Below are 27,285 nucleotides of genomic sequence, written 5' to 3' on the forward strand. Positions count from 1 at the left end.
AATTAATAACAAACTGGGGAACCAATATCAGAAAATTGATTTAATGACGCACAGCCTATTACAGGATTAGCTTGTTGAAGGGCCGGGTATTGCGGGGAGATTAATGTGGACGTTCACACATTTGTATTTGCTCAGAAATAGATTCCAGGCTTTTGTAATAAATAGCATGCAGACAGATAAAATGTGAGCAGTCCTGCTTCTTTGCTTAAAGAAGTGAATTTAACAGGAAGACAGGATTTGAGCAGCTCTGATACCAGGACAAGGTCAGTGTCATGTCAGCTGAGTACAATAACTTACAAGCAATTCAACTGGAAGAAACGATTCCTTTTCTCAGCGGATAATTAAGATAAATAAATGCAGCAGTGGAGCACCGATTACATTAACTGGTAGGAAGTTCCACAGAAATTCACTCTACAGCCTGCCGTTTTCGTTATAAAACTTGCAGAGATTGCTCCATGGGCCGATCTCATTCATCACCACTGCTCACTTGTCAGCTATCTACATGTCCCACTGCTGAGCATTACGTTCTAAGTCATGCATCTTGCTCAACAGACTTGGACCTCTGATACCCCTGCCCCCGCGTGAGCTGGGGACTCCTAATTAGGCCTTGTCATCTGCCAACTGGCCCACGACTCCGGGTGCCCTGTGCCATGTTGACTGAAACGAACACACATTTACACACGCTGCGAGCAAAGACCCCGTGCCTCATAGGGCTCTGTGGCCTCGATGGGAAAGAAACATGTATTTTTAAATATCAGCGTTTAATGGTTTCTTGAGACTCCGGCTCATAGTACATAGTCGCCATCAGTATGATTCCTTATATGTTTTATATACATTCCTTGTATGTTCCAATGGGTGATGCATTGCTGCTGAATGCTTAAAAATCTGATCTGTGGTACAAACGTGGTCAGTCTCACAAAGTGACTGGAATACCAATAATTATCTAGAGTCTTAAATACATCTTCATTTTATTTCAATAATGTCCCTTTTATATAAAAAAATAATAATAATTTCAAGAATGAAGCATTGCTGAATGCTGAAAAGTTCCTCACTGGCTAAAAGTGTGGCTGAAATTAAGAAATGTTAATATAATGATAGTGATAAAGTAGCTGGAAAATGTGTAGATGTACCCTAGAAAAAAAAAACAAGCCTTCACGCATTAAACATTGTCAATTAATTTATGCATACATTTGAATATTTTAATTAATAAACAATGTCTCCAATTGAGCAGTATCCAGAACTACAAGAGCAGGTCTGATCAACGTCAAACCCATGTCATGTTTTAAACACTGGGATTCCAAATAAAATAAACTTATGCCTATACCATGGATGAGAAAACCTAAGTAAAACCAGCTTACTACTCTGTAAGTTATTGTACGATATGAATCATAATGATATCAAGGCAAAGCAGATATCAGTACATGGACAGAAAAGGGGCTGACATTGAATGAGGCCTCTGTATCTACAGTATTTACAGCTCATACAATATGCATGTATGTATACACGCACACACAAAGATATCTACAAACACATGCATGCACAAACAGCATAGAATTATACTGCATATAGCTTTGTCTTTATTCAGAATAAAATACACATGCTTCCCAGAAGCTTTAAAATATCTTAAGGTTTCCTATACATTGTATAAGACGGCATGAATAAGAGCAGGGTTCTGAAATAAAATTATCATTGATTGTACAAATAATTAATTAAAATAACATAACACACAAACTCAGAAGAGAACAGAATACACCAGGCAGTAACAGGAACACAGAGGGACGTTGTCACTGGGCTGACGTTCCCCTTTGTGTATGCAGTGTCCAGCACCGCTCTGTATTTTGTGCAAAGGTGAAATGGGTTCCACGCAGTTCCATGTTCCTGTTTTTTAAAAAGATGAGCGTTTCAATGGTTCTTCTAACACAAAGCCAGCCCCTGCACTCCACCACGGGATGCCTGTCCACAATGCAGGCATTTCGATCTGTGCTAGAGTAGGGACGGAGGGGCTCAGATCTTCGTCTCTGGGCCCTCTGTGCTGATTGGCTGGAAGGAGTTGCGGATGCTAACAGCCTCCGCGGCACAGAGGTGACCGAAGGCCTTGTTGTACCATTCTGGTGTCCTTCCTCTGAAACAGGACATGACTAAGGTCATCCACTTACACGGATTCATGTAACACATCCACTTAAACACTGTTAACCTTCTGTTAAATTTGAAATTCATTTTCAGCAGTCTTGAAAGAATTCTTGAGTTTACCACTTGATCCTTGACTCATGTTAATGATCATCTCATAAAGCCGCTCGGTACTCACTTGAGGTCCACTCTGCAGATGTGGGTCAGTCTGGACTTGCCCGAGCCACACGGCTCCAGCAGATAGTTGGACTCTAGGACCACTGCCCGAATCCCACCAATGGGTGGGCAGTCCTCTTGCTCGACAGAAACAGACACCAGTGAGCATGTTCCTTTGGGCAGGTCTGTCCTCCATGACCTTGGGCAGAGAAGCAAAAACACTCTTACTATGACAAACCCAGCGACAGAAGGGGCTATCAAATTTAAATATTAAAATAATGATTATGTCAGTTTAGAACACCCCTAGAACCTCCTCAGCCAACTCACCTAAGAACCAAAAAGTCCCTGCTGGGATGAGGAGGCATGCGGCTGAGGACACACTGGAAGATCTCGGTTTGCTTGTCCAGTGTCTCCCTGATCTTCCACTGCAGCAGGTCCACGTCCCACAGGTGGCGCTCTCGCAGCACACGATTCAGCACCACAGATGGAGGAGCCTCCACCTCCACAGATACACGCCACCGCCTCAATGGGTTCCCATCCCCCACCTGTAAAGGGTTTGGGTCAGTGGTGAGTTTGTGTAGGTTATGATATCATTCAATTCTGGAGCGGAACCTGAACTGACCTTCTTGTAGTGGACCTCAGTGCCATCTGTGCTGGAGCAAGACACCCAGCCCTTGGCCTTGTCTCGGGCTTCCTTGAAGAAGTGCTGCAGCCGTGTCTCCATGTGTGTCTGGTAGGTGCCATCATCCTCCTCCATGGTCTTACACAGTTCCTCCAGAGTCGGAGCGTGCAGGTTGGCCTCCATGTAGGAGTTGCGCGACTGTGTCACCATCTCATGTGGAATCTGCAGAAATTATAAAATATCACTCAAACTGATCCAATTTTCCCATGGCCTAGATCTTCCTAGATACTTCCTTTCTAATGTGAAATCTATATGTTTATAATATGTATAAGATGCAGCACATGAGGAATGTTCAGTAATGTCACAGCATTTCTGTCTCCTAGACTTAAACCAAGAAAGGACTAATTCCTAGTTATCTGTGTCTTGGACAGGAGGAGTCCATAGTGTTGACAGCTCTCACACATCCTATTTCCCACATCTAAATGATCGGGAGGAAGTTGCCTAGTGAGTACCACACTCGCCTATGAACCAGAAGTCCCAGGTTCAAACCCTGCTTACTGCCATTGCTTCCCAGAGCAAGACACTTAACCCTGAGTTGCTCTGAGTTCTTGGGGATTGTCCCTGTAACTGTTGATGTAATTCGCACTGGATAAGGCAGTAAATGTAAATATTACACATACTTCTGCTGATACCCTCCATCCCACTATAAACTGCTTAATTGCACTTACACTTTAAACTGGTTTTGGGCTATTTGGGCTCTTGTATCTGGATGGGATAAAAATAAAACACTCTTGAACTTGAATATATGTCTTGAACTTGAATATGTGTAGGGGCCTAGTGGGTAATGAAGCAGACCGGAAGGTTGTGGGTTAGAATCCCGAACCGCCAAGGTACTACCTAGGTGCCACTGCGCAAAGTACCATCCCTACACACTGCTCCCCGGGCGCCTGTCATGGCTGCCCACTGCTCATTAAGGTGATCTGATAAAAGCAGAGGACACATTTCGTTGTGTCACCATGTGCTGTGCTGCAGTGTTTCACAATGACAATCACTTCACTTTAACTTTATAGACTTTCTGGAAAACAGAAAAAAAGAGAAAGACACCAGCAATTCTTGTCCGATTTCTTATCGACGAGAATTGCTGGTGTCTTCCTCTTGTAAGTTGCTTTGGATAAAAGCGTCTGCAAAATAAAGTCAAGTAAAGTAAAGTAAAACACAGCCCATTGCGTTATGGGACTTGTGCTACAACTCTAAATATTCTACATAAAGAGTATGCTACCTTAGTAGCATACACCTTAGTCTAAATAACCCTCTTTCTGATGTCTTTACCTCAAAGAGCCTGTTACACTCAGTAATCATGTGAGCCAGGCCCTGAGTGGCGGCCAGGTTCTCATTCAGGTCCTTCTGATCGGGTCTTCCTGTGGAATACTTCTTCTGCATGGCCCTTTAGGGGAACAGGAAGACGTAGAATTAGGCAAAAAGTACAGCCTGGTACTCGGACATGTCCCCGACTTTTCCAGACCTGTGTGATGCTCTTTGATGCTTTCGTTAAACACAGAGGCTGGCGTGTGTATACACAGCATGATCCCATAAAAGCCTGTGACTTTAAAGAGCGGCTTCAGAAAAAAAGTACCTTGTTAAAAACAGAGGAAAAACTCAACCCTCAGGGGCTTTCAGTCTCAGTCTTTTACCTCGTTTATCTTTTATTGCAGATTTTCATGATGTCTGAATCCTTATCAAGCAAGAATTTTATTGAGAGGCAAGGATAAACCATTTGGATTTCCTCTCCTGTGTGCAATTTTAAAGCTTCTAACAATTCAATTACATTTTTAAAAAGTTAGTGACAAAAAAAAGTTTTAACAATGACACACTTTGGCTTTCTGTGGCTTTATCACATGAAGAACAGTAGTTCTGTTTTGAGAGTGGAAAAATGTTGATGTATGAACCAAGCTTATTGCGGCATGGCTAAATATAGATTTACAGATTTAAAACGCACGATAACAGAGCTTCTGAGTCATGTGCACTTAACCGCTGTAGAAATATTACTGCAAGAGGATATAAACTAATTATGACGACAGGACCTGAGCATTGATGAACCTCATTATTCGTCATGGCTTACAGCGCTCACTGGCTGCTTTATTAGAAACATCAACCTTGTGCACATGTGGTCTGTAGCCATGTACAATGTATTATTATGTATGAATAAAAAAATATTTAAGAAGAATAACGCTTCTGTTTATCAGTTTTTGATTGATCAGAGGTGATATTCTAGTAATCGGAGGTGATGTGCTAAGTATCTGTCTGCTGTCAGAGTTACTCAGCTACACGTGCTGTACCTGGGTGACAGGTTTTCCTTCTTCAGGATGTTAAGGTGGAAAAGAGAGGGGGCCAGGCACACGGCGATGTTCATGGGTGTCATCTGATTCTCCTCCACGGATGACGTGACATCACTCAGGAAGCAGAGCAGAGTCTGCAGCACTTCTCGGTTCTCATCCGACATCAGCATGATGGCTGCCTGCACCGCCTGCAGGCGCTGGTCTTTAGGGACATCTGCAGTAAGGGCAGAGAAGCGGGCGAAGGATGGAAGATGACAGGGAACAGGAAGGAAATGCCAAGATTATTATTATTCTGGAACACAGACAGTAGAGAAACGTCTTAGTGTGTGTTCCTCGGGGATCACACTTACACTGGTATATATGGAGAAAGGTCTCTCCCAGTTTGCTGGTGAGAAGTGGCTCAGGCAGGTCACGGAAGAACTGCTTGACCATATCGGCCACATCGTAGGCCGACTGGTCCTCATAATTCACATCCTCTGGAGAATTCTCATTCATCTGCCGCAGAGCCTGGATACGAGACTTCACCCCCGATTTACGAAACAGGCCAACCTGAGGGTTAACACAGCGGGCCATTTCTCGCCACTGAAAAACTCCAGAAGGAAAAAGTAATAATAAGAAAAGGAGTTGTGTGGACTCACCTGGTCCAGACACTGACTCCTGAGGTAGTGGAGTGCCTGCTGTAGGCTGAGGGGCAGGGGCTGACCAGAACGCTGCACGTGGACAATCAGAGGCACCCCAAACACGTTCTTGTCCTTATAGTCCGGCACCTTCATCCTCTTCATGAACTTGGGCACGGACCTAAGAAAGCAGGTTGAAGATGAGCAATACTCTAAGCAATCAATAAATAGTCCTAAACATCTATTGACAACAATCAATAATTCTGTGTTCTGAGCTGGATCTAATTAAGGCTTTGATAAAATATTGCTAAAAATCCTTATGCATATGATAAGTATTGTGTTTATTCATGTTACTAAAGGTGTGTACTTTCACTTGATTAAGATTTTAAGGATCAGGATTATCAATCCATTGCAGCAAGTAATTGTATAAAAATGTTTAATATGTTTTCAATTTGTTAGCATCTTCTTCAACTTTTTCGATTTGCATAAAATTTTATGGTGAAAATATTTTTAATGCTGAAGGTTTGCATAAGTGTATCACAGAAAATTTTAAGTTTGCTGTTTTGAAATTTAGTTACAGAGACTAATGATTGTTCTGTATTGGAGCAGTGGTGGCCTAGCAGGTAACAAAAGTGGACCCATAATCACAACACGTCAAAGTGCCACTGAAGTGCCCTTGAGCAAGGTACCACACCCACACACTGCTCCCCGGGCAGAGGACACTTTTAGTTGTGCGCACCGTGTGCTGTGATGCAGTGTTTCACAATCACTTCACTTTCATTATCAGCAACTAAATGAAAACCATGTAGAAAAGCCTGGTGCTGTGCACTGGTAGAAAAACTGTTTATAACGATGCCTTGTTTGAAATGATCTCTCACGGAGGTTGGCTATGTTGTATTGTGCAATGAAACATGCACGGGTGACTGTTAATGTCTCACCAGGTCCATCCATGTTTGTTAGACATTGAGTACTTCTCCATTATGGCGGTGAGGCGCAAGAGAGAGAACTTCTGCAGCAGACTGAGCTGGCCCGCCGACTGGTTGGTGATCTGCAGGGAGGCCATGGAGTGGCTTATGCGATTGGATATCTGGAAACTGGGCCATCTCAAGCTACAGGGCGCAGAGGAGAAGGTCACTGACGAAGACTAATGAACGTTTTTCTGAGCACACAGAGCTGTGCAAGAGGTTGACTTCAAAATGTCCAAACTCTTACCGGTTAGGTCTGGTTAGAGACGCGCCAACTCCTGAGTCCCTCCTCTCCCTCATCCCAGCGGAATCGGACCCGTTGAGAGAGACACCGTCCTTATCACCATCGCTGGGTGTAGTGTGTCCTCCCACCACTGAGTTGCCCTCAAAGTCCAGGGTGATTTGGCTGGAGGAGTGGAGGCCGGGTCTGTTCTCCTCCTCACCGCCTCTTACTCCTCCTCCTCCTCCATCACTGGCCGGAAGGACGTTTTTGGTCCAATGGTCCACGATTTGCTGCAGGCCGCTGACGTGCTGCAGGATGTCATCCAGGTGAGGGAAGAGGTCCTCTTCCTTCTCCAGGTCGATCAGGTCCCCGGTGCTGGCGTACAGGTGCGATCCGGGCACGTTGTCGTAGACGCTGATGCGGCTGCCACGCGAGCAGCACTGGGTCATGGGCCTCGGCTCTCTGCCGCTCCCCAGCTTCGGCTTCCTCTGAACGTCCTCCCTGCCATGTCTGTCCGCCGCGGATGTGGGCGAGAGGCTCTCGATGGACAGGGCTTTGGGGAAGGTGCCAGGCTTGTGGTCCTTGGGGATGTGCACCACCAGGTCCTCGTAGGAGCGGGACTCGTTACGGCGGTTGTGCTCGACCAGGATGTCCACCGCGTCCTCCAGGTACATGCCGCTGCGCTTGTACTCAGCCACAGCGCTGCGGCGGTTGTGAGGCCGCCGCTCCTTCAGGTTGGGAGTACTGACTGTGCTGCCGCTGGACTGGCTGCTGCTGCCCTCGCTGCCGGACGAGCATGGCGCCTGAATGGCGGCAGGGGTGGGCAGCTCCAGAGCCCCCCCGGCCTCTCCGTTGACGATCTCAACGCAGCGCAGGGTTCGAAGGGCTTGTGACTCGTGTTGCAAGACCGGAGCGCTGATGACCAAGGTTTTACGCCCACCCAGGCCCATCCCGGCTCCACGGTGGCGCAGCGTTTCCATGCGCCGCACAAAGTCCTTCACCCTCGCCCGCTTGCCATTCTTGGTGGGCAGAGAACCGTAGTAGTTGCTGTTTTCAGGTTGTAGGGATCCATGCAGCAGCCCGAGGGATGTGGACTCGGGCATGGTGGCAGCTGAGTAGGAGCAGGTACGGTGGGAGCAGTCGGAGTCGTCGGCACTGTGGGCGCGGTGCCCGCTGTGGCCGCTGCTCCCGCTGTGCAGGGACGAGATTTCGGGCTCGCTCAGGTCCGTCAGCACGCTCTCGCTGCTGGTGGTGTTCCTCAGGGGAGGGCCTTCGTGGGGACCGACGCCCTCCCCCGGACCCAGCAGGCAGTCAAAGTCCTGCAGGCGGGACCAGCGCTTGCTGCTCCACTCAAAAGTCCATTTGTCACTGATGGCAAACAGGTCGTCTTCATCAGAGTCTTCACTCTGAACAAGGTGGAGAAAAATCAAGATATAAGATGAATAAATTGTATATTATGACGAATGTTAAAAGACAAAATAAAATTAAATATATTCAAATGCCTAAATTTAATTTTTTTAATACGCGGCTAGGCAACTGTAGACAGCTGACGACCTAAATTACCACTTATTAATCATTTAAATCATTTACCGAGCATTAGCATAGCATGTAAAATTCTAAATCAAACTGATTTACTGCTCTATTGTTTCATATTCTAAATTTACATTGATGCAGCAATATCTTCACCAAGAAACAGAGTTGCATCAATATTTCCTAATCCACTTAGAGAGTTTTTCCATTCTTGCTCCCCAAAAGGGCAACATAACTTATGAAATGAACATTAATGTTTGGAGGCTTTTATTACATTTACATAATTTTACAACAATAACAGAGCCCCCCTGAGTAACGCGTCTCTTAACTCCTGCAATATTGCATAAGACCTTCAAATGTCACAGCCTGATACAATAGCGAGACATCTGATATAACGTCAACTATCAAGTTCACACCGCGAAGCAGACGTGCGTGTGTGTGTGTGAAAGACAAACAAAATCTGGAGGCTACATTCCACCGAGGGTCAAGATGAATCAGCGTTAATGCAACAATGAAACGGGATCAAATATCTGGGTTACAGATGAAGGGGGATTAGTCTATTTTTGTGCTGAGGCGTACGGAGGTCAATGACTTTGTCGGCATGTCTACACTGATGTCAATCGTGAAATATAAAATTTCCGAGAAATTTCAGTGAAAAGAGAAAAAGAGACTTTTACTCACTTTCTTTTTGGGAAGGTTCACATCAAGTTTCATAGAGGCACACTTGTTTAGTGTGTTGAGCCGTCTGGGAAGAAGACAAAGCAGAAGCACAGACTTAAAAGGCGCTCCACCATAAAGACAATAAAAAAAAAATGCTTTAACGGAAAAAAAAAAAAAAAAATCTAAAGCACGGTCCGTTCGTCCCTCTCAGTCTGGGGAGCAGTAACCTCATTTCCCGGGATCCAACCCCCGTCCCCTGGCCAACTGTGGTCAGCGGCTGATTAAATTAAGTCTGCTAATTGGCAGGACTGGACTCCCTCATTCTGCCCAAGGCCTAATTGGTGGAGGCTCGAGAACAGGCGTTTTTGTGAGCGTTTCCAATGGATCTGGAGGGCAGCTCATGCGGAAGGTGAGCCTCGAACGCTACTGTAGCCCAGCGAAGCGACTGTTTGCCCAGAGTCTGAAGAAGGCCAGTACTCCTCTCATCCTCTCATCCACCGCTCGGTGTAATTTCGGCCCATGTTTACTTAAAGCAAATCAAACAGGGGTCTTCGCCCTTTCTGGTGCATTCTGTCTTTCTGGCAAGCCACGCCTTTTCGATCTGCTCAGCCAATTTTGCCTTGGTTCCAATTAAAGCGCTTGTAAAAGCTCTTACCACACCAGCGGCGCTTTTTACAGCATTTCCCATAAAAGCAAGAGACGTGCAAGTCAGGGATTAACACCAACGGTACCTCAGCTTCAGAATTACAGAAAAAGCACAGCGTTGGCAGAGGAAAAGATAACAACACGGTCTGCGATGATCAGTGCCGAGCAGATCCTCATGGAGAGTACTGCTTTTGTGGCTGGAGGTGACTTGGTAATTGCAGATGGTCTGCAAGGTGACCGGACAGCAGTTTTCCACTCACACCCTTACATTTCCAGGAAATTGGCTTTTTTATAGGACTTTGAAACGATGTATTTAGAACATAATACAATAGGAGCAATAGGAGCAAATTTGCTATGAGCAAAAAAAAAAAAACATGTAAGAAAATGTTATATGACGCACTTCATGATGTACATACACCTGTACTTAAATTGTTATATTGTTGGATGAAACATGTGCCAATAATGGCACTGAGATGTCGATCACACTATGGTGCATAAAGGCACTGATATTTTAGGTTGCCACACAGTGACATTATAAAAGGGCAATAATATTTCACCAGAATTCAGACGTGGGCATAACACTGCTGATTTCTAGTCTGGAATCTGTTTCCAATGATCAAAAATGGGGCCTGGAGAATTTAACCCGAAACGGTGGTACTGAACAGCGGAGAGGTCAAGTACCAGGATACAGCCTGTGACCTCAGCTAACGAGGCAGGAGTGAAAGAAGAAAGTGGCAAATGTGACATTTCCTGCTCAAAATCCAATCCCAAGTTTGCGTAGTGAGGGCGTGCACCTCTGTGCACCAACAGACTGGGAACAAGAGCCAGTTTAACCAACCTTTTACAACAAGAGATCATTCAGTCCTGTGAAAAGTCAGGAAGGAAGGTCGCCCCAAAGCCGCAGTCGCCCACATTGTGTCCTTTTTTCAGCACCAGAGAGAGCGGGTGAGGAATTTAGATGAGTTGCTTAAGGGCTGTTTGGAGCCACAGTATATTTAGATGTGTAAGGCAACACACACACGCACACACACACACACACACACCATGCCACCAGCACTGCACCCCCTCCCAGCCCCACCCCTCTCCTCTTGCGTTCTGCATTCTACCAAGGCCAGTCGCCATGACGACCCTTAGTGCTGTTTTCAACTCAATTTGCCGACAAACATTGAACCTCGGCGGTGGGAAGGGAGAGGGAACAGGGGACAGATCTCTTGATTTCTTGAAGAATGAAATGAAAGACCACATTATTTTTAGGGCCACTTGTGATTTCCGGAGATGCGTCACATCTCCAGTAAAACATAGAAGATGTCACCCCCCAGGAAATTCAAAATTTCCCAGCTTACCTAGCAGTGCAACCAAAAGTCAAAGATATAAAACAACATGACACATAAAGGGCTATAAAAGGATTGAGGGTCGACTTGTTCGGTGACACTGGTGAGGAGTGCGGTGAGGGATAAGTGTAGTTCGAATTATCAGCTGAGATGATCGCCGCTGTCAATCAAACATGGGATCCATTACGTCCCCTCGGATACAGTGTTCAGTATTATCCCCTCTCATCTTTCAGCGCACTATGAGTTGACCACATTTGATACTTTAACACACAGATGGCGAGAGGAGACAAAAAAAATCCACTCCATATATTAAAATAAATACTGCGCCAGGGTAAATGTTTTGATAACCTGATATCTCTGAATGTTCCACAAGTCTTTGATATTAAATATTATTGTAAGCTCAACATGACAAAAAGGAAAAACAAGACCCAAGGCCTTCATATACCCATGCAGATGGCTTCTGCTTACCGGTAAAGGGGCTCCACAAGGTCCTTGTCCAGGAAATCATGGTCTTTCTTGACAGGGGTGATGTCAATAGGAAACTGTGAGTCTAAAAACAGATCAGAACAAATATCAGAAACTGGAATCAACGAAATAGAAAGAAAAAAAAAGAGCCGCACAGCAAACGTACAAATGGTTGATACATTAATGTTCTGTTGGTTCGCCAAGAGAGGTTTGTCCTACTCTTTAGGAATCAAGTGCATGTCAACTTTCATTCAGACCATGCAGCAAAGAAGGAGGAGCTACAAAAAAATTTCTCTGGGCTCGGTGATGAGAAACCGATGAGAAAAGTGATTCTTAATATTCATGAAACATACACCACTGTCTTTTGTATTATTTTCCACAGAGTAGGTGTGTCTGAACGTTTGAGTGGTAATGTACATGTGTAGGTTCAGGAGTTCTGAGAGGACAGCATGTAGTGTATTGTTAGAGGGAGTAGTCTGAGGGTCTGTAGGAAAAGCTTGTTGGTGCATCTACCGGAGGTGCTGACCCCGAAAATATTCCTACATTTTCCTACATTCCTACAAAATTAACAAAATGTAGTCTGTATAACTAAAGATTCAAGTTTTCCAAGTTTACCTGTCCCTTGCTTCCATTTCGATATTCAAAATGATTCTTGGTTGTTTAAATCTGTGCAGACAGCAGCTCAGCACTACAGTTCACAATATTCTCTAGCAGCACTTGAATACAAATAGCAAAATAATGCCTCATGTCAGGTATTTAACCAACCAGTAGAGTAAATAACATGGGCGGGGGTTTTATGAGTCAAGCACAAAATGTCCAATAACAAAGGAAAATGCATTTAGGCTTCTTGGCTTTTTTTTTCATGTGCCCCAAATTTCAAGTTCTTTCCAAAGCAACGGCCAAGTTGGAATGGGTAGCGGACTTGGGTTTTGGCTGTACAGATGTTAATGAGGAGAGACAGGGTGTGCCCCCTCCCCTCCCCGAGTGCTGGCATTACGTCTTGCCACGGGAATGGCCTGACTCTTATGTAACGCTGGCGACCAGGTCCAGATCCCCCTCTGGATCCTGCATTCCTCGGTGTTTGTGCGGGGGAGCAATTAACTCCCCTGGCTGAGTGGAAACACAGACCCACAAGCCGGGCGACGCAGCCTGTTCTGTCAGCTCGCCGCGGCTTCAAAGTGACGAGCTGTCGTTGGGCTCGAGGTAGAAGCCCGTGTTGAACTCCAGCGACCGTTTGTGTTTGGCAAGGACAGAGGCGTCTGTGCAAAATGTGGAATATTGTCGGGAGACAGACACTGAGAGATGTCTGGAAGCTTCTATGTTGTGTTTTCTTTCTTCTTTTTTTTTTTTTTTAAAGCTGCACATCCGTACAACTTCTTCAAAAAGTCAAAAAAACTTGTGGCACCTTCGCCCCGGAGCAGAGGAGGCCAAGGAGCTGTCAAGCTTTGTTCTGGGAGAGGAGCGTCTTCTCCTGTCAGCCACAGCACAGCGAAGCGCCTTCATCCTCTGTAGGATTTGGGGGGAAAATTCTGGGTTGGAAGGTCCCGGCAGAGAGGCCTGAGCGCTTAGGGCAGCTCAGAAAAATGGCATCACCTTGAACCAACGCCACGAAACAAACTTTACAGCAAAACCCCAAATGGAGTCACTTGTTTTTTTTAAATGCAAAGCCAATGTTTGATGTTTTCTGGATGCAGACAGAGCTCACACTAAAAAATATAGTAAAAGTTGCTGCATACGGCTGCAACAAGTTGGGCAAGATAACGGCGCCACAGCGGCCTGTTGTTATCGGGCGTGTTAGTGTTACCTTCAAAGAGCTGGGCGTACTGGGGGAATCCTGCAGCCCGCAGCCAGTCGCATGCCTCCTTCGCCTCGATCTCTGGAACACGGAGAAACAAGAAAGAAAATTCAGCGGTGGCAGCTTTAAAAACATGTATTGTTATTTTTCCGACTCCGAATGAGGTAATGCAGGCAGGCAAAGGAAAAAAAAAAAAGGTCCAGATCTCCGAGCATGGGGCATTACATAAGCGCGTCTGGTCTGTTCACGCTCTCATCTCATGCTTTCCACAGCAGAGCAGACCACGGATGAAGATAAAACCTGAACTAAAAGCCATGAGATCCAACCCAGACCGTCCACATGCTCGATAGACGCTCCTCATACAGTTAGAGAGAAACCATGTGTGTGAGCTAGGCACTGAAGGCACTGAAGTCAAATGAAAGTCCTTAAGGGCAGAAAAGGTTTCTTTATGCTTCCTCTGGTTCTGTGTCATGTGCAAATTGGCAGCACTAATTTTATTATTAAAGAACAACAAGAATGAAAGACCTGAAGGTCAGGGAAGTTAAGGGAATTAAAGGTCACCCTCAATGCGTATAGATTACAGTTAGATTACATAATCATGTGCTTCAGAACTGGAATGTTCTTTTTAAAATGAACATTTAAGGGATACTGTTCAGATGGAATGGAACTTGAAAAGTAAGTGACTAAAAGTTTCTTAGCATTTGTGCTGGGGAACATCCTTTAACAGAGGCCACATTTGCGTCCTGCCGAGCTCCAGACATGACCTCTGCCAGCTCCACAGTCCTGACTCAGGACAGGAAGCTGAATTTAAAATGGTGCGTAACAGGTTTACACAGTTTGGTTCCACAATAATAGACTAAAGAATATTGGAAAAACAAACCATGTTTAATGTATAGACTATAATCTCAACAACAAATACTTAAACAAACAAACAAACAAACAAACAACACCATTAAATAAATATTAAACAAACAACATTAATAAATAAATATTAAATAAATACATTTCTACTCCATCCTATTGTGAAAAGCCAAAAAAGGTATAAATGTTCCAAACAGAAGCCATAAATAAACAAATAATGGTAGTTTTCATACCTTATGAAACACAACACGTTGAGTAAATCATTTCCACCAGTACAGGTTGAAGTATGACAAGAGGAAGTCAGGTTTAAATACTCCACAAAGACCCTCCTCCAACCTTCAAGCCCACCTCAAAAGGCTTTTTCTACAATGAATGAAAATCCCAGCACGCAACTGGGCGGCCATACAATGTCAAATGGCCGTGCTCCCATTAAACACCATCTAGGGTGTCTCACGCATCTGCATTACTCCGGGTTTAATGTGACGGGGCCAGACTTCACAGTGAAACTTTATCTGCCCTCCACCCCAGCACTTCACGTCACGACTGCGTTCATCTTCCATTCACCAGCAAATGCACCAATTATTCACCGTACCACAAACCGTACCGGTCCACAACTGATGCCGAACCCCACGGAGGCAAGAGTTTCCAGGGTGATGTGGGATGGACATCATCAGACAAGAGTGCCCCCAACTTTGTTTGACTGCACCCACAGCTGCCAGGTGGGACCTCCGACAGGAAGGCAGGAAACACGAGCCGGGAATTCCACTGTACTCAACATTCCGGAACACAATATGAAGACAATCTGTATGGTTCCCATTTTTCCTTCATCCTTTCTCTCCCCCTTTCTCTCTCTGGGAATCTCTCAGATGAAAGGCTGAGGTGGCACACAGCCAGAGCGTAAAGCTCATTGACCACTGAGGAGGGAGGATTTGCTATAATTGCATGCTGTGTAAAAAAGAAACACGGCCCTGCACGCACACAAACAGAAACCCAGTATGCCCACCGAGAGAACATTCCGGAATGTAGACCGAGGTGCGTTACTGCGCATCCCAGAAGGCCATATGGAACCTTTGTGCTCCATTATGTAACAGCAGGTAAAGTTTCGTTCATTCAGGATTTCAGTCCAGCCATATACAAGTAGACAGAAGGCAAAAATAGCGTTCTCTGCAGCAGAATCTTGTGATAGGGACAACAATACGAGACAATAAATTGCAGATGAGACATGACTACAAAGATAAGAACTACAAAGACCGGTGCAGGACCGTAGCGTTGCATCACAATACAAAAGTCTAAAAACCAGGCTAGGATGGCAGTAAAAATGTGCACGGAAGTTGTAACAATGTTGGATATAGTAAATCCAACATTAAATCCTACTGCACTCCTCACCCTCACTTCTTCCCTTAAAGGAAAATGTGTATTTAGTCATCACATTTGACCGTGTGTTTCTGTGAACAGAGCTATAGAACCAAGCAGGTGTATAAACCTAAATTCTAATAGAACCATGTTGCCACTTAGATCTTCCCTCTATTACTGCCTTGATCTTAAAAAGGTTTTAGCTATTTAAAATGACAGCGATGTTTGCTCAAAAATAACTTTAATTAACTAGATTATCTAGTGTGAGCTTTGTACACAAATGCCCTTTGTTGTTCATAACTGAACACATGATCAAACCCACAACCAGCCTGTTCCTCTTAAGCTCTTTTTAGAAGCAGAAGGTCAAGGGCAAGTGTGATAAATGGCAGGGTACTCACGAGAGATTTTCATCCTAAAGCCTCATGGGTAATGTAGACATCTGTCGGACGGGAACCACTGAGCCATTTCCCACGATACACTGCATTCCGGCTGCCCTTGACGAAGGCCTGCTGCTCTGAGAATCCGCTGCCAGCTCTGCAAGATCGGTCTGCTCAGCCCGACGCACTCGGGCGCTCTCTTTCGCTCTCTTTCGCTCTCTTTCGCTCTCCTCCGAAGCCCCCCTCGCCCCCTGTAATAACTCAGATGCTGTACACCAGGCCCTGCCCCTCTTTCGGGGTCCCCCTCCTTCATCCTTCTCTCTCCTCCTCCTTTTTTTTTTTTTCCCTTCCTGAACCCATTACAAGTCGTTCCGACCACTCTGAGCACATTTTTGGCCTCCCCCCATGGCAGCCGGAGCCAGGCTGGAGCGGGCAGGATGCTCGCAACGCGGGACTTTTCTACACAGTCAGCGTCTGACGACAGCTAAACACTCCCATGCCCGTCACACGCGCATTCATCATCATCATCATCATCATCATCATCATCATCGCTGCCTATTTATAACTCCATTATCAAGGCTGTGTGGATCTGTGTGATTTGATTGAGACGTATCTGAGAGAGGAAGCGCTGTGACTGAAAAACAAAGTTCATTGCCCCCCGGGGCCGTCACGAAACTGAATGAAACCAGTACTGCACGGCCCTGAAATTCCCACAGAGATTTGCTTTTAAAAAGCACACGAATTTAGGCCATGAGAACTTTTTTGCAGGAACCAAAAGTTAGAATGCTAATGGAGCTGGCCAGGGAATTTTGAAGGGGTGGAAGGTCAGTTTTGGGGTGTTCCAGCTCATTCACTGAAAGGAAAAATATTAGCCGACCCGTCTGATGACATGACGTGTGGTTTAGCCCTGGCTGTGAATCACGTATTTGCCCAGAAGAAGCATCAGTCTCCTTGTGCAATCTGACAAAAACGGCCCCATGCCTGTGGGCCGGGGAGTCAGTCACAGAATTCCTCCCAGGACGCAGACAACAAAGGACAAGCCCCCCCCTGAACTAAACACTGCCGGCCAATTCTGCATTTTTACAAGACCACAGGCTCGTCTGCCAATCTGAAAAGCGTGACATCAGCGCGCTTCCCCGTCTCACCTACTTTGTGCTGTTCATATGCTTCAAATTTAGCTCTGTGTAGACCATGCCACACCTTGTCCTTTGAGCTTTTGGTGAGCTTCTTTATGTTCGCGAGGCCCTGTCCTCTGATAAACGCTTCGCTTTAAAATGTATGTTTTACTATTATAAACCATTTACATTTACAGCATTTATCAGACGCCCTTATCCAGAGCGACTTACAATCAGTAGTTACAGGGACAGTCCCCCTGGAGCAACTTAGGGTTAAGTGTCTTGCTCAGGGACACAATGGTAGTAAGCGGGACTTGAACCCGTGTTACCCACTAGGCTACTACCACCCCTACCACTACCACCCCACCAAGTTGTTCATCATAAATGGGATATTTTACCAGAGAACAAAGGAAAACGTCATGTGAAGATTCTAACCTTGGACTGCAAATGCACTCGGCCGCTATACTCTCCTATGAAAATTGTGCTGTGCCGTGACGTAAGCATATGTATTGTGCAATGTTTTTGAGTAAAGTCAGAGACACAGCACAACAAAACCCACTGTCGCCGAAACTGAGTGCTGCATTTCAAAATAAGAGCTAAGTGACGTCAGTAGGCTCAAAACCCCCCTAGATGTTTATTCCACTCTGGTCCTATAGACCTCTTGTAAAAACGTCAGAAACCGGAACAGCTGTACGGCATCTGACTGTGTGCGTATGAGCTAGAATTTCCAGGAACAGTTTTGAAGAGTTCAGTCGTCTTCAGCGTGCGCGATGAGTCAGCCGACGTTCCCACAGAGAGCCTCCAGGTTAGACGTCGGCGCTCAGCACCAGTCTGCCGTTTATTTCTGTTGGCTGAGTACAATGCCTACGCTGAAAACACCAGCAGTGGTACCGCCGCTGTTCCGGAACAGGTCGAGGGCGAGGAGGTCGGGGGACGGTTGAGGTGAGCGTCAGACTCACTCAGTAAGCCAACTTCCTGCCTCGCCATCCTACCTTCCCTAGATGGGAGCTATCTGATCTCGGAGCCCACAGTAGGCAGGTCTGCTGCTACCTTACTGTAAGAGTTCATGGCTGCCTGAAATTCCCCGTCTGGACAAACAGAGAGGTCCATGCCAGAAGGAGTCCATCATCAGCCAGTGTCTGCTGCTGCTTAGTCCAGCATGGCTGACAGGAAATGAAAAACAGGTTTACGAAAAGGCCAGCTGATATATGGTCAAAAGAATGTATTTTAATTCCTTTAATATGTTCTTTATATTATAATGCTAATTGTTTTGTCACATTTTTGGATTTTGGGTATATTAGGGTTGTTTGTGAGATTCACTAGTCCACCAATCAGAATTCTTGAACAAAGTGCTGATAATCTACCTGCATGTTGGTCTAATATAGTTGTTTTAAAAAGGGCATTCATGCTTATTACATATCCATCATAACAATAACTTGACCATTTGTCATTATTAATATTAATAACACATTTTACCCATTCACATGGTCTCGTTAGCAGGAACATTTATAATGATACTTTAAAAAGCAGTAAATCTAATTTATGTCTGAATAAGTACGACAACTTTACTTCTAAATATGGTACAAAAGACGGGTGTAATGATCAATTATGCTGATACAAAAAGTATACTTTTTTCAAATGATTTTATATAAGCATTGATAGTTTCAGACATTGACAAAATCAAAATTTAGTACAAGATCAATAAGAAGCCAATTAACAGGTAACATACATTCTATGTCTATAATCTGCAGGACCGTTTTAATCCCAGAAGGTTTAATCTACACCTGATCATGCAAATAATTCTGGATGTGTTGGATTATATAAATGTTCTGAAACCCACCCCATCCACACACACACACACACACAAAGCTGCATCCCAAACAGATCGAGCAGGCAAGGGCTCGACCAGCGGTGCCGCTCCAAAAACCAACACGCCCTCCTCTGCAGCGTCGATACACGTGCTGCCCTTGCCGGCCATACCACACTGTGGGAAGCCAGTCCACCAGAGCCAGGAGACACCACCGATCTCACCCTCGTCTCTGACACCCCCCACTGCGAAATCCACAAAACGACACTTTTAAGTCTGTCAGCTGCTGTGACAAAAGTGATGACCTCACCGAAAAAAAAGGTCTCTTTGTGGGTTGTGTGTAAGGTCAAAGACTCGAGCTCTCTGGGCGTAATTACAAGGGATGTCCAGGCTCTCTGCTTGCTTTGGGGGGGGACGCGCCCACAGACAGCTTGTCACTCAGACCGCAGCTGATCAGGCTCCAGGTTTATATTTAGGCCGTCCCAAAGAGGCTGTGGCCTGTGCAGCTTTCCCTCAATACAAAGCAAAAGGGAAAACTAAATTATCCCCTGTGGTCTTAGGAACTGGTTTGTGGGATCCCTGCTCTAAACACGTTTCACAACCATGAGGATTGACACCATACAGTCTGGCCACTGCTCTCCAAACAATCTCCATTTGCATTAGACAAACTCAATAACTGCGACATTATATGGAACATTTTGAATACAATACAGCCTTATATTAATGACACATTATTCTATATAGTTTATCTCAAGTTTATCTACTAGTTTATCTCAAAAATGTAGGAATTTTATGATTAATGTAATACATGTCATATATATTCAATTGCTCACTTTCATTAACGGGTTATTCCACACCTGAGATGTGGTTGTTGGAGCCCATCCTGCATCACTGGGCAGCGACCAATCAAAAAAGGATTCACAATACAGAAATGTCGTCAATTTAGCCAGTCAAAATTTGGTTGGAGCTGAAGGGGTGAAGATTTACCTTTTGAAAGTGACTACAGTTTTTAATCTTTTGCAAAATGGCTAAACTACATGAAAGTCACAATTGATAATACTTCTTGTTTATTTGCAATCATGTGAATAGGCATGCAATGTGCTGCTTGTGACCATCCCATGCCTCTCGCCTCGCCTCGCTCCACCACAAACCCACTCAGATGCGCATTATGACTTTTCAAAAGAAGCTGCTTGTTTGTATGAACAACCCCGTGTTCCATCCTCCCCCCAAAAATGTCAGACTTGTGCATCAAAGCAAAAGGGAAGCACCCCATGAGGGCTCATTGATTTTTAAGGTAAATAACGCGAGAGCGGGCCGCGAGGCACCGTTCCCGAATGCTGCAGGACCCTGCCGGGGGTCAGAGGTCGCGTCTACTGATTTTCCTCCTTTGAAGATTGTAACTCAAACCAGAGCACTGCAGCTGTGCCAACAGCCGCTGCTTACCTCTGAGGATGGCCTTTCATCTTTAAGAGTGACCTGCCCTCTGTCCTGTCCCTCAGCGCTGCTGCTGCACCGACCTCCTCCGAGAAAACCTCACACAGCAAGCTGCATTGCTGATGTATGATTTACAAATGTATATACATACATGCTAAAAATGCTTGATTTGAGGTATGGGTGTGGGAGTAATTATGGAAATATATGTTGGTTACACAGGTACAGGATGTCCGGACAATGAGAGTTACTCAATAGAAGTCTGACAAGGGTCTGGGGGAGTGACGCGCTGTTATCCTGGAATGGTAATAAACCAAACCCAGAATCCAAGAAGAACCTAGAACTCAAAATGGAAAAGAGAGCCGCAAGTAAGTTTGAAATATAAAAAGAACAATGATCGTTCATTCATCAGGTTATATTGCTGATATTTTTCCAGCTGTCTCATTGAAACATTCATCATACACGCCCACCCAACAAACACCAGTCGCAATCTATAACGTCAACCACACCTAAACACGGCGCACCGTCAAAATACAATCAGGCTGGTCTTTTTCCCGGAAGAATTCCCATCCCAGAGAAACACCGTAATGTTCCCATGCTGTAAATATTTGGCGGATCCAGACCATGGAAAATCACTTCAAGTTTGTTTTCAGCAGCTGGCATCGCTAGGGCTTTACATCATAAACAACAGGTCAACTGAAGAATAATGAAGAGAGACTTACAGACACGTCACAGAGAACAGTTAAGTGTCTGAAGATTTACACACTCGCCCGAAGAGGTAAGTGATATGGACAAGTTGTTGCCTCGCGAGGCTGCTGCAGGGCGACCCATAAGCTCACTTAAGAGCTCGCAAATCTTAACAGCTTAAACCTTGCGGCTTTCTAGAGTTTCCCCCAAACTCATTATGCACTTTCACACTTTAATCAGCCTGGCAAACAGACCCCAGCCCGGCAGACTGCAACCTCCGGAAGTGCCCCCCGCAGAGGCCGCAAGGCAAAACCTGGCTGGTTGTGGTGGACAATTTTATGCCCAAATTACTCAGCAGGCCTTGATGGAATTGGAATCACAATTTTCAAGATAACAATTCTTCTGCATTGTTTTTTTTTTTTTGTAAAGAACCCTTTCTGAAATACAGTATACCTTCTCATTCAACGTGTTTTCTTTATTTTCATGACCATTTACGTTGGTAGATTCTCACTGAAGGCATCAAAACTATGAATGAACACATGTGGAGTTATGTACTTAACAAAAAGTGGAGACCTGGCCTCCACAGTCACCGGACCTGAACCCAGTCGAGATGGTTTGGGGTGAGCTGGACTGCAGAGTGAAGGCAAAGGGGCCAACAAGTGCTAAACACCTCTGGGAAGCAGTAATCAGAGCAAAGGGCGGCTATTTTGAAGAAACTAGAATATAAAACTTGTTTTCAGTTATTTTACCTTTTTTTGTTAAGTACATAACTCCACGTGTTCATTCATAGTTTTGATGCCTTCAGTGAGAATCTAAATGGTCATGAAAATAAAGAAAACACATTGAATAAGAAGGTGTGTCCACACTTTTGGCCTTTACTGTACATTCTGAGATGGATTAACAGTTATTGTTAATATAATGAAGCCTCAAAAAGATACAGAAAGAATAATATCACAATGAATATGTTGTAAGAATGACTTATTATTCCGCCTCACCATTTTTCACAATGATGAAGACTTTGTAAGATAGCGTTTTGAATGACATGCACATTCTGAATGTTCGTCTGAGTGTAAATGTTGCAGAATCGTGCAGCTGCAGATTTATACCGAAGTAACGTGGAGCTGGGATCCAGATTTTTATACACACATTTGTGTAAACCTAATTCTTGAAAAGGCCATGAATTTCAACGCTTTCCTGGAAAGCAGCGACCTGCTAAATCAGATTCATTTGCTGAACGCAAACACATGACCTAATAGAACTGATGGTCCAGATGTGAAGGGCTTTTTCCTGCCCGCAGCGAACATTTCCACTGTCTGCTCTTCTTCAGCGTACCTGTCACCAACGCAGGTGTGCTTCTTCAGCTCGGCTCCCCGAGCGGCACACAACTCCGATGCACATGTCTCCTATTAGCAGTTTTGGAAAGCCCATCAATGCATAACAGGGTAAAATGAGTTCCAAACACGGGCCCTCCAAGAGGAGGAAGGCACCTCAGGGGCCTCTTCCCAGCCGCAAGAGCCTACAATCAAGGGATGAAATCAATCAAAAGAGCTTCACCCCCCCCAATTCGTGCAGCAGCCGTTCACTGGCTGTTGAGCACATGGCTAAACACTTTCAGACACTGGAGGGCGGCCATTTTCCCACACATGCTAAAGTGTTTTGACAACCGCCACAGTGGCCTCTCAAGAAGGATTTGCTTTTTGGTGAGGAAAACATCAAGTCGGATTCTGGGAGATTTCCTCCCGTCGTTCCATCAAAGCACTTCGCCGCCGACTCGGAGGCCACTTCGACGTCCCAAATCCTTTTCTACTTAGAAGCTTATTTGGAGAGAGGACATTATTATTTCTCCCACATAAATGCCCGAATAAAAATGGACAATGCCACTGTGATGTAGAGACAGCTGAATGAACATCATTAAATCAAACCGAATCGAATCCATTTGCCTTTCTTCGTGGGCCATACAGGCAAAATTTGAGCCATGTTTAAAAAGAGTTATTTTTTAGGACAACAACAGTGTAACTGAAATGGTATTTTGTAACCAGGTGGGAGATTTTGGCCACTCTAAGTTCATATCAAATGTCTGGCGGCACCAGCCAAAGCAAACCTAGCGTGCGTGTCCTGTGTTATATATATTTTACCTCACCTGTTTGGTCCGGAGGCATGGTACGCGTGATACGGATCCAGTTTCTGCGTCATAATCACAGCCTGCGCTGTGCTATTCTGCTCGCAGGAATGCAGCCACTTGTTTTTACACTGAATGGGAAGGATACGTATGTCACATACCTTCTAAATAAATATGTTCAACCCCAGCAGCTTCCTCTAAAGAGAGTTATAAAGTGTAGAAATGTCATTTACTAAATTCATTTGACAGAAATTGCTGACTAATATAGTCCATATTCCAGGATTCACACAGCTTTTACTGGCTGATAAAGGAAGTGGACTGCCGTTTTCGTTGTGTGTGCTTTTGTGAGTGTAGTGTATTGGAGGTTTAGTCCCATGCCCAGGCTGCTGTGAGAGAATGCATCCAGAGGGGGAGACTGGGAGGCCGGTGAGAGGCCGAGCAGAGGGTGGAGGCTGGAGGAGCGGCGTCAAAGGTGCGGTTAGAACAAGAGCCCCCTGCGTGGGAAAACCATAAAAGGGCCTCTCCCTCGGGACCCTCGGGCATAGAGAGACGGCCCCTATACAGTAACGCATAGTAACACAATAACAAACATACACATAATGGAGTCTACACTGTTGTCTGTCGCCAGCATATTCATCCTGATGTGGCTGTAGGTTCACACACATGGGAAAATATGGACTGCTGGATGTGTGTGTGTGTGTGTGTTATATGAACCCAGAATAGAGCCATAATTACAGTACAGAAAACCACAGGCTAATGATACGCTGAACTAGTAGTATCTTCATTAGCCCGAGACCCATTAGAACAATGCTGCCTTTGGCAGAGCCGTTAGTCATATTTTAGGAGTCACACTGACAGGCCTTTACTCAGACGGCTCATTCCTGTTGGAAATGCCGGCATTAAAGAAACTGTAGGTATGTCTGCGGTCGGGCCACTGCGTAACTCTCCGACTGAGTAGTCTCGACACACCGTCAGCATCTTAAGTGGGATCAGCGTCTGCATTATTCTCATAAGGCTGGAGGTAATTTAAGAAGATGGGAAGACTGGTTTCACAACAGCAGAAAACGTCTGTAGCGGCAGTACACATTTCTGCCAGCAGAGGGCAACAAAAAACCAAAGGTCCAACATGAAACACGCTGCAGATGATAAAAACTGCCATCCAAAGGATTTTTTATAAACAGCATTAGAGATGATGCGTGATGATGTGTCTGATCTCATGTATATTTCCACCAGGTGCTCTGGAGGGAAGAATGGATGCTAAAAATTAAATTAAAAAAGACATAACAAATTTGTGCTCTGGTTCAAAAAAATAAAATATTGAAAGCCAAATTCTACAAAATGTTTCTGCATATTTCATGTCAATAGCATATAGCACCGACACTCGACAGAGAACCAGCCCCTTCACACTATATCAATGCCATCTGTTGGCAGTAAAACATTTTCCAGCGTTTAGTTAATATGTGACTTCTCTGGCTGCCATTGGAAGGAAGGCCAGGTATTTTCACCTGTTAATAATTACTCACGGCGAGCACATGGCACCTGACAGCCTCTCAGTCAGCATTATCGGAGGCGTCTGAGACTCAAAGTCATCTGACCCTTCTCAGCGCATCAGCACACATGATCAGCACAAGGCTGAATGCAGGATTTTTTATATGAAATAAGGACCCACAAAGAACAAAATGATGTGTATAAGTAGTAAGCATATGTTAACGACCCTATAAAACATAAGACATGCTAATGCTGTTCTGAGGCATTAAATGAATGTACATTTAGATTAAAGGGGTGGTGCCACTGAGCAAGGCACTGTCCCCGGACACTGCTCCCCAGGTGCCTTTCATCGCTGCCCACTGCTCCCTCAGGGGACGGGTTAAATGCAGAGACCATAATTCACTGTGTGCACTGTGGTGTGTCACATGTGACAACTAATCACTTTCACTTTCATTTCACAGTAAAGGTTAATCACTACATGCAAGATGACATTGCCATTACATTTTCAGCACATATTTGTGTTGGCTAAGGTCCTTTAAACAAAAGTATTCTATATTTACATGTGTTCCTGTGCATTATATGAATTGTAATCATAATTATTTTTATTCCGTTTTTAACCCTTATTATTCATACATTTTACCACCACTCCCGTCTCAGCACAGTCTGGCTTTTTTTGTAAAGGGATATTCCCACTCGTAAAATATCTGTGTGATTCACCAGGCACACGCTGAATTATGCCGTGTGACTGCATGAGTCTTAAGTGGCATGAATTTCATACTTAGGCAACTGGAGTGCTAATTTATTCTTTCAGCCCTTTAATTTAGCTCAATAAAACCTGTGTGGCTGACACTCAGTGCAGTAACTCTAGATGAATTTGGTATATGCACATTTTATGTTGGTAAAAAAAAAGACATCTAAAAAGCAAAGTTTAATACCTCGATTGGCTGGCTTCAGTGTATGGTTAATATTTCCTGGGTGTTTTATGGACAAAATAGCAAATTTCCCACCTGCAGGTTGGGTCTCTGATATGTAGACCCAGACTGCAAGTTTAGGTAAATCTTTTGGTTATGTGGAATTCAGAGGAACCAAGCTCAATGCCTCTTTATTGTATTTAAGAGGTAGGAGAGGGAAGAGTTTTAATGGGACCTGTAGGCCAGAGTGTCTCTTTGACATGAGACCACCTGAAAAGGATCACATGACTACCACTTGAAAATGCAAACGTGCTCCTCAACAGCCATGAATCTGCAGTTGGAGTGAATGGGCAACATAGTGAAAGCAGGATGAGAAGGCGAGTGATTGTGTTCCTTTTCACCTCAAGTGTCCTGGTTCTATGTCTTTTAAAATGTGAGATAGGAGCAACAGTCCCCAAACCCACTGACTACTTTCAGTAATTCAAACAATGCCTGGCATTACAGTAGGTGCTGCATTAGGCACAGACAGAGTTGAACCAACGGGTTTTTGTCATGAGACTCTGAAGAGCCAGTGAGTTAATTATATTTTTTCTGGAAAAAAGCCGAGGCTTCCTGTTTGTGCTAAACATTGTGGTTGTCGAATGGTGTTGATGATGTCCTTTCTGCGAATGCTCTCTCAACTTACATAGGCAGCTGTCCTCCTTGTCCCACCTCTCTCCTCCTCATTGGCATTAAAAGCTACACACACCAAAACGATGTGTCCTGGGGAAATGTGGGACTGGCTCAAAGTGTCTGTAATTCTGCACCACGGCTGAATTTTGTTTATCAGACATATTTTATGCTGATGACTGTGCACATCGTGGAAGACCAACTGTGTACCATTTTTATTGTTGTTTAACCTAAAACATAATTATTGACACGGCAGTGGTGGCCTAGAATTTAAGGAAGGTTGCACAAGGTTGCAGGATGGAATCGCGGTCCGCCAAGGTGCCACTGAGCAAAGCACCTTCCCCACACACTGCTCCCCAGGCGCCTGTCATGGCCTCCCACTGCTCACCAAGGGTGATGGGTTAAAAGCAGAGGACACATTTCGTAGTGTGCTGTGCTGTGTTTCACAATGACATTCACTTTCACTTTCATTTACTCCCAAAGCAGTCAGGTTTAGAGGTTTCACTCCAATACCAGTGCGTGCGCCTTGCCTAGTAATAACCCTCTTCGCCATAGCTGACCACATATTTATATTGTGTTTGTGTGCGAACGTCCTGCCTCAACAGGAATTCCATTCTATTTGTTGGATTCCTTGACTCTGTCTATGTTTTCCATGTCGCGAAAATCATAGAGCCCTACATAGACATATGCATTAATTGATAAAACAGCACAAGGAATGGAATGGGGGATGTTTGTTTTTAGAAGAGAGATGGTTTTGACTTTTTATTTCAGGGGGATGGCATCCCCTCTCAAGTCGAGTACTGGGGACCACTAAAACCTATATAAAAAGACAAAAATGTCATGTCAGTGGACCTTTAAATAAGTCTGATTTAACAAATACAACAGTTAGCTATCAATGCAATTGCAAATAGAGCAGAATAGCAATTGTGTAAATCCACTAAATCCACTATCCAGGAAAGACCACACACACACACACACATTTAAATAATCTCTGG

The 27,285-nt window shown here is 44.7% G+C and overlaps 1 protein-coding gene across 6 annotated transcripts in view; it reads right to left on the bottom strand.

The window, feature by feature from the left end:
* Window positions 1-1,159: 1,159 nt before the first annotated feature.
* The window catches only part of stard13b (StAR related lipid transfer domain containing 13b), a 67,706-nt gene continuing 41,580 nt past the window's right edge, over window positions 1,160-27,285 (bottom strand). For 5 of the 6 annotated variants that reach the window (XM_028961840.1, XM_028961839.1, XM_028961844.1 and 2 more), the window contains 13 exons: window positions 13,482-13,553; window positions 11,681-11,762; window positions 9,258-9,321; window positions 7,071-8,452; window positions 6,797-6,967; window positions 5,880-6,039; window positions 5,592-5,790; window positions 5,242-5,455; window positions 4,235-4,349; window positions 2,906-3,127; window positions 2,611-2,828; window positions 2,306-2,482; window positions 1,160-2,122 (listed from right to left, as the gene is read on the bottom strand). In XM_028961840.1, coding sequence (XP_028817673.1) covers window positions 2,005-2,122; window positions 2,306-2,482; window positions 2,611-2,828; window positions 2,906-3,127; window positions 4,235-4,349; window positions 5,242-5,455; window positions 5,592-5,790; window positions 5,880-6,039; window positions 6,797-6,967; window positions 7,071-8,452; window positions 9,258-9,321; window positions 11,681-11,762; window positions 13,482-13,553 — 3,194 coding nt within the window. In that variant the 3' untranslated portion in view covers window positions 1,160-2,004. Of the gene's footprint in view, window positions 2,123-2,305; window positions 2,483-2,610; window positions 2,829-2,905; window positions 3,128-4,234; window positions 4,350-5,241; window positions 5,456-5,591; window positions 5,791-5,879; window positions 6,040-6,796; window positions 6,968-7,070; window positions 8,453-9,257; window positions 9,322-11,680; window positions 11,763-13,481; window positions 13,554-16,084; window positions 16,280-27,285 lie in introns of those variants that run through there. The other variant, XM_028961845.1, reaches the window with a different exon arrangement.

The sequence above is a fragment of the Denticeps clupeoides genome, chromosome 19 (genome assembly GCF_900700375.1).
Source record: "Denticeps clupeoides chromosome 19, fDenClu1.1, whole genome shotgun sequence".
Lineage (NCBI taxonomy): Eukaryota > Metazoa > Chordata > Actinopteri > Clupeiformes > Denticipitidae > Denticeps > Denticeps clupeoides.